The sequence below is a fragment of the Ovis aries genome, chromosome 15, assembly GCF_016772045.2.
Source record: "Ovis aries strain OAR_USU_Benz2616 breed Rambouillet chromosome 15, ARS-UI_Ramb_v3.0, whole genome shotgun sequence".
NCBI classification, from domain to species: domain Eukaryota; kingdom Metazoa; phylum Chordata; class Mammalia; order Artiodactyla; family Bovidae; genus Ovis; species Ovis aries.
The window spans coordinates 28,956,262-28,969,421 of NC_056068.1; the positions used below are offsets into that span (position 1 = coordinate 28,956,262).

General features: G+C 40.4%; 1 protein-coding gene and 1 long non-coding RNA gene across 2 annotated transcripts in view; both read left to right on the forward strand.

The window, feature by feature from the left end:
* Positions 1 to 19: 19 nt before the first annotated feature.
* Positions 20 to 3,559, forward strand: LOC132657863 (uncharacterized). Its single transcript, XR_009596598.1, has 2 exons — positions 20 to 209; positions 751 to 3,559. It is a non-coding gene; the product is annotated as an uncharacterized LOC132657863 (long non-coding RNA).
* Positions 3,560 to 7,327: 3,768 nt separating this feature from the next.
* Positions 7,328 to 13,160, forward strand: part of ARCN1 (archain 1) — a 28,919-nt gene continuing 23,086 nt past the window's right edge. The window contains exon 1 of the mRNA XM_004016078.5: positions 7,328 to 7,455. Within this exon, the coding sequence (XP_004016127.1) occupies positions 7,453 to 7,455 (3 nt within the window). The 5' untranslated portion in view covers positions 7,328 to 7,452. The remainder of the gene's footprint in view (positions 7,456 to 13,160) is intronic.

Below are 13,160 nucleotides of genomic sequence, written 5' to 3' on the forward strand. Positions count from 1 at the left end.
GAGACTTTCCTCCACTCTCGTGAGATCCTCTCCACTGCAGCGTGTTATGTCTCTTCCAGCAAAGGCTCAAAGGAAGATCCAGAGGGGCTCGGATCCTGTTTGGCTAGTTTCAAAAAATACGTCTGTGGCGGCATCTAGCGTCGGGGAGCGGCAAAGCTGACGGATGAATTTCGGTTCGTCTAGAGTTAGCCTTCCCATCCGGAAATAAGGTGTGTATTTTCCTCCCAGATCAAGGATCACTGGGCTGCAATTCCTACTAAATCAGTCCAGACAGACTTTAGGCAAACTCGGAAGTTTGCTTAAATTCCCACGACACTTTGTACGACCTTTTATAGCCTTTATATTACATTATAGTCCTTTCTTTCACTCCATTGTTTCCCATTGCATTGGACATACTTTCAGTACTAACAAATTATTATTTATCTGAGATTCAACTAATTTATCTGAGATTTAACTAATTCTCTTGCATTTTTATCTCAAGAAGACTGGACTTCATTAGGGCAGGGTCTGTGTCCAATTACTTTTTAAGCTTTTCATAGCATCAGTGCATTGCCTGGATTCAGTTTAGTCAGTTCAGTCGCTCAGCCGTGTCCGACTCTTTGCCACCCCATGAACCGCAGCAAGCCAGGCCTCCCTGTCCATCACCACCTCCTGGAGTTTACCCAAACTCATGTCCATTGAGTCGGTAATGCCATCCAACCATCTCATCCTCTGTCGTCCCCTTTCCCTCCTGGCTTCAATCTTTCCCAGCATCAGGGTCTGTTTCAATGAGTCAGCTCTTCGCATCAGGTGGCCAAAGTATTGGAGTTTCAGCTTCAACATCAGTCCTGCCAATGAACACCCAGGACTGATCTCCTTCAGGATGGACTGGTTGGATCTCCTTGCAGTCCAAGGGACTCTCAAGAGTCTTCTCCAACACCACAGTTCAAAAGCATCAATTCTTCGGCACTCAGCTTTCTTTATAGTCCAACTCTCACATCCATACGTGCTGCTGCTGCTGCTGCTGCTGCTAAGTCACTTCAGTCATGTCCGACGCCGTGCGACCCCATAGGCGGCAGCCCACCAGGCTCCACCATCCCTGGGATTCTCCAGGTAAGAACACTGGGATGGGTTGCCATTTCCTTCTCCAATGCACGAAAGTGAAAAGTGAAAGTGAAGTTGCTCAGTTGTGTCCGACTCTTCGCAACCCCGTGGACTGCAGCCTACCAGGCTCATCCATCCATGAGATTTCCAGGCAAGAATACTGGAGTGAGTTGCCATTGCCTTCTCCCATCCATACATGACTACTGGAAAAACCATAGCCTTGACTAGACAGACCTTTGTTGACAAAGTAATGTCTCAGCTATTTAATATGCTCCCTAGCTTGGTCATAACTTTTCTTCCAAGGAGTCAGTCAGTTCAGTCAGTTCAGTCGCTCAGTAGTGTCCAACTCTTTGCGACCCCATGAATTGCAGCATGCCAAGCCTCTCTGTCTATCACCAACTCCCGGAGTTCACCCAAACCCATGTTCATCGAGTAGGTGATGCCATCCAGCCATCTCATCCTCTGTTGTCCCCTTCTCCTCCTGCCCTCAATCCTTCCCAGCATCAAGGTCTTTTCCAATGAGTCAACTCTTCGCATGAGGTGGCCAAAGTATTGGAGTTTCAGCTTCAGCATCAGTCCTTGCAATGAACACCCAGAACTGATCTCCTTTAGAATGGACTGGTTGGATCTCCTTGCAGTCCAAGGGACTCTCAAGAGTCTTCTCCAACACCACAGTTCAAAAGCATCAATTCTTCAGCGCTCAGCTTTCTTCACAGTCTAACTCTCACATCCATACATGACCACTGGAAAACCATAGCCTTGACTAGACGGACCTTTGTTGGCAAAGAAATGTCTCTGCTTTTTAATATGCTTTCTAGGTTGGTCATAACTTTCCTTCCAAGGAGTAAGTGTCTTTTAATTTCATGGCTGCAGTCACCATCTGCAGTGATTTTGGAGCCCCCCAAAATAAAGACAGCCACTGTTTCCATTGTTTCCCCATCTATTTCCCATGAAGTGATAGGACCAGATGCCGTGATCTTAGTTTTCTGAATGTTGAGCTTTAAACCAACCTTTTCACTGTCCTCTTTCACTTTCATCAGGAGGCTTTTTAGGTCCTCTTCACTTTCTGCCATAAGGGTGGTGTCATCTGCATATCTGAGGTTATTGATATTTCTCCAGGCAATCTTGATTCCAGCTTGTGCTTCATCCAGCCCAGCATTTCTCATGATGTGCTCTGCATATAAGTTAAATAAGCAGGGTGACAATATATAGCCTTGACGTACTCCTTTTCCTATTTGGAACCAGTCTGTTGTTCCATGTCCAGTTCTAACTGTTGCTTCCTAACATGCATATAGGTTTCTCAAGAGGCAGATCAGGTGGTCTGGTATTCCCATCTCTTTCAGAATTTTCCACAGTTTATTGTGATCCACACAGTCAAAGGCTTTGGCATAGTCAATAAAGCAGAAATAGATGTTTTTCTGGAACTCTCTTGCTTTTCTGATTAGGTTCTTTCAAAATGCTGATTGAGTGGATGAATGAAGGAATGAGTGAATGAAAATGTAAGGAACAAGTATTTTAAAATTACAGACATAGTTAATTTGGGGAGTCAGAGGGAGAGAAACAAAGTAAAAGAATTTTGGAAACTTGTTCATGGAAACCTGCCAGAGGAAAGCAAAAAGTGATTTTCCTTTGAAAAGGAAAACCAGAGACACCTCTTCTGAGACACTTCTGGTTAAGAATGGAACTGCAAAACAAAAAAATATTTTGTCATGTTATGGCTAACAATAATGGGTATGTCTTGTTGAGCACTTAATACATAGGAACACTTAATACATAGGAACACTTAGAGTAGATAATCTTATTTATTAAGAAGTTCTCTAACTTTGTAACTTTATGAGGTAAGTGTTACTGCCAATATATAGATTAGGTAACTGAAGTTTAGGAGAATTAAAAAAACTTGCCTGAAGTCACCCAAGCAGTAAGGGTGAAAATGGGTCAGTCTAATTCCCAAGTCTCTGCTTTTAATCATTGTGATATACTGCCTCTGAGGTGCTCTTCAGGAAGCATGCTTACACAGGTGCTTCTATTCTGCAGTTTCAGCTAATTTCATATTTTCAAAGAACCAGCATCGATTGATTTTTGTGAATATCAGTGGTCTATATTAAAGGCCCCTGAAAGTTGCCATTTAAAGCAATAATTCTAGGCAGAATTTTTACTTTTTTAAATTAAGAATTTGTTCACCTTTTTAGACTCACAGACATAGAGAAAAGACTTGTGGTTGCCAAGGGGAAGGAGGGTGGAGAAGGGGTGAATTGGGAGTCTGGGATTAGCAGATGCAAACTATTTTATATAGAATGGAGAAACAGCAAACTATACTCTGTAACACAGGGACCTATATTCAATGTCCTGTAATAAACCATAATGGAAAAGAATATGAAAAAGAGTATATATGCATATCTGTGTCATTTTGTTGTATACCAGAAATTAAAACAACATCGTCTGTCAACTATATTTCAATAAAATAAATGTTTTTAAAGAATGTGCTCATCTTTAAAAAAAAATTTTGTGCTTTTAACTAAAGATTACTGTTTGATATAATTTTCATTCCAATCCCCGAGAAAGGCAATGCCAAAGAATGCTCAAACTACCGCACAATTGCACTCATCTCACACACTGGTAAAGAAATGCTCAGAATTCTCCAAGCCAGGCTTCAGCAATACGTGAACCGTGAACTTCCAGATGTTCAAGCTGGTTTTAGAAAAGGCAGAAGAACCAGAGATCAAATTGCCAACATCTGCTGGATCATTGAAGAAGCAAGAGAGTTCCAGAAAAAAAATCTATTTCTGCTTTATTGACTATGCCAAAGCCTTTGGCTGTGTGGATCACAATAAACTGTGGAAAATTCTGAGAGATGGGAATACCAGACCACCTGACCTGCCTCTTGAGAAACCTGCATGCAGGTCAGGAAGCAAGAGTTAGAACTGAACATGGAACAACAGACTGGTTCCAAATAGGAAAAGGAGTACGTCAAGGCTGTATATTATCACCCTGCTTATTTAACGTATATGCACAGTACATCATGCAAAATGCCCAGTTAGATGAAGCACAAGCTGGAATCAGGATTGCCTGGAGAAATATCAATAACCTCAGATATGCAGATGACACCACCGTTATGGCAGAAATTGAAGAAGAACTAAAGAGCCTCTTGATGAACGTGAAAGAGCAGAGTGAAAAAGTTGGCTTAAAGCTCAATATCCAGAAAACTAAGATCATGGCATCAGGTCCCATCGCTTCATGGCAAATAGATGGGGAAACAGTGGCTGACTTTATTTCTAGGGGCTCCAAAATCACTGCAGATGGTGACTGCAGCCATGAAATTAAAAGACGCTTACTCTGTGGAAGGGAAGTTATGACCAACCTAGAAAGCATATTAAAAAGCAGAGACATTACTTTGTCAACAAAGGTCTGTCTAGTCAAAGCTATAGTTTTCCAGTGGTCATGTATGGATGTGAGAGTTAGACTGAAGAAAGCTGAGCGCTGAAGAATTATGCTTTTGAACTGTGGTGTTGGAGAAGACTCTTGAGAGTCCCTTGGACTGCAAGGAGATCCAACCAGTCATTCCTAAAGGAGATCAGTTCTGGGTGTTCATTGGAAGGACTGATGTTGAAGCTGAAGCTCCAGTACTTTGGCCACCTGATGCGAAGAGCTGACTCATTTGAAAAGACCTTGATGCTGGGAAGGATTGAGGGCAGGAGGAGAAGGGGACGACAGAGGATGAGATAGTTGGATGGCATTACCAACTCAATGGACATGGGTTTGGGTAAACTCCAGGAGCTGGTTATGGACAGGGTAGCCTGGCGTACTGCGGTTCATGGGGTCTCAAAGAGTCGGCCACGACTGAGTGACTGAACTGAACTGAACTGATATACCCTTCCAGACATTTAAAGTTGAAAAGTGTTTGTTTTGTGAAGATTCTACTAGAAAGCCATTGGAAATGGAATTGAAATGAGTAAGAGTGAGAATTCTAAGATGCAGTATTCAAGGATGCAGGCTGTGCAGATGAGCACCCTTTGTTGGAATCCTGACTTGGCTACTTTCTAGTCCTGAGATCTGTGGTAAAACATCCCTTTCGGTACCTTGGTTTCTCCACTTGCAAAAGGGAGGTATTAAATGGTACATATCTCAGAGAATTCTTGTGAGGATTAAGTGAGATAATCTGTGTGAAGATTTTGAAGTAAGCAACCTTGGTACATTTTAAGTGTTCAGTAAACATTAAGGAATACACAGGAGATATAGAGAGGCAGTGTGACATAATGAGAAAAACTGAGTTTGAATCCTGGCTCTACCACTTGCTTGCTGTATGAATTGGGACAGATGCTTAACTTCTTTGATCCTTAGCGTCCTTATCGGGATTGTTTTTTACAAGGCTTAGAGATAATGTATGTAAAGTATCTGATAACAAAATAAACACCCAATAAAATTATTGTAGCAATAATGAATAAAGAGTTAAGCTACTAACATAGGGTAAAATAATATAGGGAAGTGCCCCTGAATCACCTATACTCTGTAAAGTGTGACATTTGTCAGGGAAGAACACCAATACAATCAGAAGGCCAGATTTGAACCTTGTTTCTTTTATAGAACTGGAACTTTAGGTAGTTTCTTAAACTTGTCATTTTCTTCACTTACAAAATAGACACAAACACAGTAACTGCCCTGCTTTCTACACATTTTTTTTAAAAGATATAATTTACCATAACAATCACCTTTGAAGGTGTACAATTCAGTGGTGTTTAGTGTATTCACAAAATTGTGTCCACTTCTATCTAATTGTAGAAAATTATCATCACTCTAAAAAGCAAACCTTGGGACTTCTCTGGCAGTCCAGTGGTTAAGACTCCATGCTTCCAAAGCAGGGGACACAGGTTCTATCCCTGGTGTGGAAGCTAAGATCCCCCATGCCTCTGCTGTTGCTGCTGCTAAGTCACTTCAGTCATGTCCGACTCTGTGCGACCCCATGGATGGCAGCCTACTAGGCTCCCCCGTCCCTGGGATTCTCCAGGCAAGAACACTGGAGTGGGTTGCCAATGCCTCTAGGCGCAGCCAAAAAAAAGAACAAAAACCAAATCTCATTCTCTGTTTCCCTCCTCCTCCAGTCCCTTGCAGCCCTACTTTCCGTCTCTATGTATTTGTATGTTCTGAACAATTTATATAAACTGGGTCATGTAAGATGTGGTTTTTTATAACTGGCATTTTTCACTTAACATAATATTTTCTAGGTTCATCCATGTTGTGCCATATGTCATTACTTTATTCCTTTTTGTGACTAACATTCCATTGAGTAGATATACTACATTTTGTTATTCACTCATCAATTGATGGGACAGTTGGACTGTCTCCATTTTTTACTATTATGAATAATGCTTATATGAACATTAGAATACAAATTTGTGTGTGGAATATACCTTTTTGGGTTGTGCTGGGTGTTCATTGCTGCTGTGAGTGGGCTTTCTCTAGTTTTGGAAAGGAGGGGCTACTCTTTGTTGAGGTGCCCAGGCTTCTCATTGCAGTGCTTCTCTTATTCCGGAGCACAGGGTGTAGTTGCCCTATGGGATCAAACCCATGTCCCCTGCATTGACAGGTGAATTCTTTGGATATGTGCTTTTAATTCTCTTGGATATATACCTAGGAGTGGTATTGCCACAGTAACACTATGTTTAATTTTTTAAGGAACTGCCAAACTGTTTCCCAAAGCAGCAGCACTAGTTCATGCTTCCACCAGCAGTGTATAAGGGTTTAATTTTCCCATATTCTCATCAACACTTATTATTACAACCATCCTAACGGATGTGAAGTGGGGTTCTCTAAAGATTAAAGATGTTGAGCATCTTTTTACGTGCCTACCGGTCATTTATATACCTTTTTTAGAGAAATGGCTATTTTAGCCATTTAAAAATCGGATTAGTTGTCTTTCAATTGTTGAATTTTAAAAGTTCTTTGTATATTCTGGCTACTAGTCCCTTATGAACACCAGTTATCGTGTATATCAAATGATACGGTCTCTTTGAGAGCTTTATGAACTGCAGGAGATGTCGCAAGTTAACCAAAAGCGCTGACGAACACGGAAGGGAGAGAAGCCTACGGTTCCACGTTGGAGGTCGAGCCCCCAGGCATCCCCAGCACAATCTGCGTTGCAAGCCGTCGCCCACAGTCTCTCCACCTCACGGCGCCCCGCCCCCCGCCCTTTGACCCGCGCCGTTTCCGGTTGGAGACGTGGCTCGAGGACGCCATCTTGGTAAGAGGCGAGTCGGCGGCGCTCCTGTCAGGGGGGCAGCAGGTCCGGAGCGGCCGGTCCTCCCCTTCCCCCGACCCCAGCCCTAGCCGCAGTGGAGCCGGAGCGCGCGGGTGCGCCCCACCACCGCCGTCACCATGGTAAGACTCGAGCCGGGCTCAACTCCCGCGTCCGGCCTTGCTCGACCGTTCTTCCTGCTACCGGCCTGTGCTGGGGCTGGAGGAGCCCCGCCCCAAGGGCCGGGAGCCGAACACTTCCTCGGGGCTCTGGGGGCTTCTCCACCCTGGGATCGACTCCCCAGGAGATCCAAGGGACCTGACTGCAGTCCCTCTAGGGTCGCGCCCACACCCCTCCCCCGCCATCAGCTAGGCACCCACCTCTGCCGGGATCCGGGCCCTAAAGCGGGCTCGGGGTTTTTGCTCTGCAAGAACCTACCTCTTAGTGATGGGTCTTGGACCCCACGCTGCGGACCTGGCCTCTGGTGTCCAGCAGGTTCAGTGGGTGCCTCGGCGCCCCAAGCTGGGCTTCTGTCAGGGATTTACTTCGTTCTGTAATCAACTCACCTCTCATCCCCGGTGTTCCGTAGGCCGTGGATGTTTGAAATCTAAATCATTAGTGTTGAGGACTTTTTCTTTAATTTGTTCGAAAGGGAGAAATAGAAGCAAGTGGATAGGGAGGCACAGAACGGGAAGGAGTAACTTCTGACAGTGATATGGCACTAATTGTAGGACCCAGCTAACCCAGAAACCTGCTACCCGCTTCTGTAGATCTTAGGTGTGTCCATTTGTTGGTGTGATTGGGTATACTCTGTGTATAGAGCATTGGGAAGATGCGAGCCAGTCATGGAGAACACAGGTTTTCTGTCTTCAAGGAGCTTATAGTTCAGGTGAAGTGTGGATGTGGCATACGGTAATCAGATGTCTCACAGGAGTGAGAGGGATTTATTCTTTGGGACCTGTTACTTGCCTTCAGTTGAATTATCTTCGTGTTCTCATCTGTGGTGGTGGTGGTTAGTGGCTAAGTTGACTCTTCGGGGATCACAAGGACTACCAGGTTCCTCTGTCCAGGAAGAATGCTGGAACGGGTTGCCATTTTCTTCTCCCATCTCATCTGTAGTAGAGACGGTTAAAATTAATGTTTGTGAGAGATGAAACAAAACACAGTGCTCACTCCACTACATCTGGCTTCATCACTACGATTTGTGAATGTTTATGAAGTAGGAGAAGTTTTTTGGTTCCAAACAAGCTAGTAATTTTTAATCTTTGAAGGATGTACTTTTCTTATTTCTCTTTTTGTCACTAGATTAATAATTTGATTTAAAACATCTTCCTACGCACTTCATAGATGACAGTATAATTTGGTGCCAATTATACCAAGTTCTGTTCACAACCTTTTTAGATGAAAACTTGGTGAGGAGATTCAGGCTTGGACTTTAAATCACTTAACAGTTTTTTTCAGCTTCAGGCATATAAATTGCATCAAGCAGGTTTGTCTCATAAAACTTTTATGTTGGACATAAAATTTCCAAAAACTCCTTTCTTCATTTCCACTAGGAGGCTTAGTATTCGGGTAGTGATTTTAAAACTAGATTCTTTTTACATCTTGGATGTACATGTAGTGCATTTCAATAACATTAAAAGCAAAATTAAAGGCTTTATTATATAAACCAAATGTAGATAATCTTAACAAAAACCTTGTTTGTTGAAAAGTTTGGGAATGTCCTGCTGCTTTTTTCCCTAGTAGTATTTTTAATTCATCAATAACCAGAGGGCCCATAGGACCCTAGGTGTTACATGGTAAACATAAAAACATTAATTGCATGTTATTTGGACACTACATATACATACGGTTGTGTCACATTTAAATATGCCTATAGTTCTGAATTATTTGGAACTTGGCGTGATCCAGATACCTACAGATTTGTGTACTCTGGAGAACAACTTATCTCAGTACATTCTGCTCTGTTGAGTCTTAAGGCATTATTAAGTATTTTTCTGTGTAATATTTATGGGTTCCGTTCCTTTACAAAGAGATCCCTGGACAAAGAAATGTCCAAATAGGGTAACATTTTGCAAAGATTTCTTGAATCTAAAAGCTGTATCCAGAGTTCTAAAAGTTGATCTATAATAAAATTTTCAAACATGTAAGAAAGTTGAGAGCTTTACAGTGAACACCCATGTAATCACCAGCTAGTCTGTAATTAACATTTCACTATTTTTGCTTTATCACACATCTAATTATTCACCCATCCTGTGGTCATCTTTTTTTTAATGCATTTTAGGGGCTTCACTGGTGGTCCAGTGGCTAAGATTCCATGCTCCCAATGCAGGGGGCCCGGGTTTGATCCTTGGTGAGGGAACTAGATCCCACATGCTGTAATTAAGAGCTCATATAGCCAAATAAATAAATATATATATATAAATGCACTTTAAAATAAATTGTAGATATCAGTATGTAAATGTTGGTTTTTGAATAGTAAATTTCCTTTAGCTTTAGTGACTGAACTTGGTGCAAAATGTCCTACACTGCAAAGTCTTAGTAGAGAAATAAAATGAACAAATGGAAAAAAATAATGATTTATGATGACTTTGTTATAAAATCAAGTACAAAAAAATCTTTTTTTAAAATCTTTTTTCTAGTTTTCATCAAATTAATGAGAATATGTCTTATTTTCTTAACATTTGTCAGGTATCATTATAGTCAGTTTTTTTCCTTAATAAATTAATATTTGAATGAACTTGATATTAAGTCTCATTGTAGCCCTAATCTGTGAAGTCTTTGCTTATCTACAGAGTGCTATTCTTTTCTTATTTACTAAGTATGGGGAGTGAGTAAGTTTATTGTAGTGATCTCATTAAATATCAGTGATCACAGTATGTTCAGTTCCCAAGAATCATTAGTTACTAGAAAGCTAAATTTGGGTTTCTATGGCTGAGATTGGAGGCTGGGACAGGGGGCACTGAAATCCTACACAGTAATAACTAATTCCCAATTAGGGGGTATTTTTTTCTTTTTCATATGCAATACAACAGCTGCACACCTGTTGTATTCTTTATCTTTTTGATTGTTGTTTCAGAGGAGAGCAAAGAATGAAAATAATTTCTTGAGTTTCTGTTGATTTGCTATCTTGTTTATTCTCCAAATAGAAAGTACACTGCAGAAACTGAGAACAATGTCCTTTTATTTTTATACTCTACTACAAGTTTTTTGTTTTAAAACAGGAACTTGGTGATGAGCTTAAAACTCTCACTGAGTAACTTCTAGTTTTGGCTTTGTTTGGTGCTCTATGTTTTATTGTAATCTCCCCCGATTTGATATTGTCTGTAATCACTTCATGCAAGCAAGAAAGACAAAATGATCCTCTACGACAGTTGTAGAAACTAGCCATAATATGATCATGAATTATATAGAGATCATCATTACAGTGAATTACAAAGAACAGAGTTACTGACTAATTGTGGAAGTGAGGAATACTGAAGCATTTAGAGGTTGGAGGAAGTCTTTGACTTTTTTCTTTAGGGAATTGTTCGTATTTTTCCTGTTATTTTTGGACCTCTATAGCTAGTGGAGATGAAGGGATGATATGGCAGCTGTCTGCCACACATATACTATAAACATACATATGATTTGTTTTGGTTAGGCAGTGTGCCTTTCAGCAGCTTAATATTAATGCAAAACATGGTTCCAAAGTAGTTATCACTGGAGCAGTGGGTGTGAAATGGAAGCATTGCAAATTTTCTGTTGCTATAGTTTTCAAATGCTTAGAGTTACAGTATCATAGAGATGCAAAAGCACTTTTACATAAACTAACCTCTATTTTGGGCTTCCCTGGTGGCTCAGAAGGCAAAGAATCCACCTGCAATGCGGGAGACCTGGATTCAGTCCCTGGGTTTGGGAACAGTTTGGGTTTTCAATTCCTGGAGAAAGGAATGGCTACCCACTCCAGTATTCTGGCCTGGAAAATTCCATGGACAGAGAAGCCTTGCAGGCTACAGTCCATGGGGTCGCAAAAAGTTGGACACTTCACTTCAACCTCTATTTTAGGTGACATCTAATGTAATATAATTAGTGGTAGAGGCAGAACAGAAATCTAATTCTGCTTTCTTTACTCAAGGAACTTGGATAGGAGAGTGTTGTTATTTAATCTAAAATGATAATATACTCAAAGTATTTTAAGTATATTAAGAGAAAAGTTGTCTAACAAAGTTTAACCTATTGGGGAACTTTATTTTTTAAAACAATCCTGAGGAGATCCATAACTCTGGGCCCAGAGCTAAAACTCTGTGCTCCGGATGCAGGGGACCTGGGTTCGATCCCTAGTCTGGGAACTAGAACCCACATGTTGAAACTAAGATCTAGCATGCTGTAAGGAAAATTTTAAAAAAAATGTCAGCTAAGACCTGGCACAGGCAAATAAATATTTAAAAAAAAAAACAAACGCAAGGACTCTTGAAAGTTTGTTTTTGGTCTAAATACTCTTTTCCAAAAATGTAAAAAACAAGTAAAATAATTGTATAGAGAATTATACTTATTCACTGTTTCCCAAAGAAAATCAGGTCAAATTACAGTAGGAAAAATTAACCTACCTTTTAGTGTATACTGTATTTTAATAATTGGTAAACATTGATATGAAGAGAAGATTATTTCAAGGCATTTAAGAAGACAAATGTTGATTTAGAATAGGTTAAATTTATCTTGTTGACCATACCTCCCAACCAAATTATTAACTGCTGCATTAACATGATAATAATGAATAGAAATCTATGTCAACTTTGGGGGAACTGTGATTGTGATGTCTTGGATGTTTTGAAGTTGACAGTCATACTTAGTCTTGGGCACTTCGGTCCTACTTTGGGAGCCTTATTTGCTTGTGTCTGAATAATGGAATGACTCATAAGAGAGGACCTACTATTTTACCCTACGGTTCCTTCATCTTTACATACTCAAATTTCCTGATTGATCAAAGCATAATTTAAGTAGTGTTTCTTCCATCAAATCTTCATGATCTTGTGAGCTAGAAGTAATCTCTTCTTCCTCTGAATTCCCATAGTGCATTACTTTACACATTCTGCCTAGTTTGTGTCTTATCCCTGCTAGGCTGCTGCCGCCTTATAATTATTTAGTTAATTCTTATACTAATACAGCCAGAATGGAGATTGCCAGTACGTATAGTTAGCCTTTGACCATGCCTAATTGATAAAGCAAAGTGAATGGATTGCCCGCCTCCATAGCATACACCTTTCTGGTCACAGGTTGTCTTTAATTTCTTTTTCCCTTTAACGTTGCCTTGATGTTAATTTTTACCTAAACTCTTATCCCTATGGTATGGAGGTGTTTTGAATTCTAGCTGCCTGAGAAGTACCCTGAAGCCTATAAACATTGTTTCTAATAGAGTTACTGTTATTAGATATATTAAATATGGGCTTTGTAGTTAAACAGCATGTATATATAGGTCTGAAGGTTTGGTCTGAGCAATCCTTTCTCTGGGTAGATTTTTGACTTCAAGTGTTTAAATTGTGCTGTGCTTAGTATTTCTACTGTGGCTTATTTTATTCATTAAAACATTGTAAAATTCTCGGGTGGGGGAATCATACTTCCTAAGACTGTGATTCTCAGCCTTTTTTTGGTGAGGAGGGCCTTTGTAAGTATTAAATTTATAATGTGCTCCCATTTATTAGTAATATTTCTCACTGCATAAAGTGATTTCTCTATGGATCATTTGAGGATTACTACTCTAGAGGATCTATGAATTTTCTGACATTAAACATAAAATTTTTTTAGGGAGTATGTGTCCATTTTTAATCTGTTAAAATATTGCCAAATCCATAAAGGTAAAAATCCATTG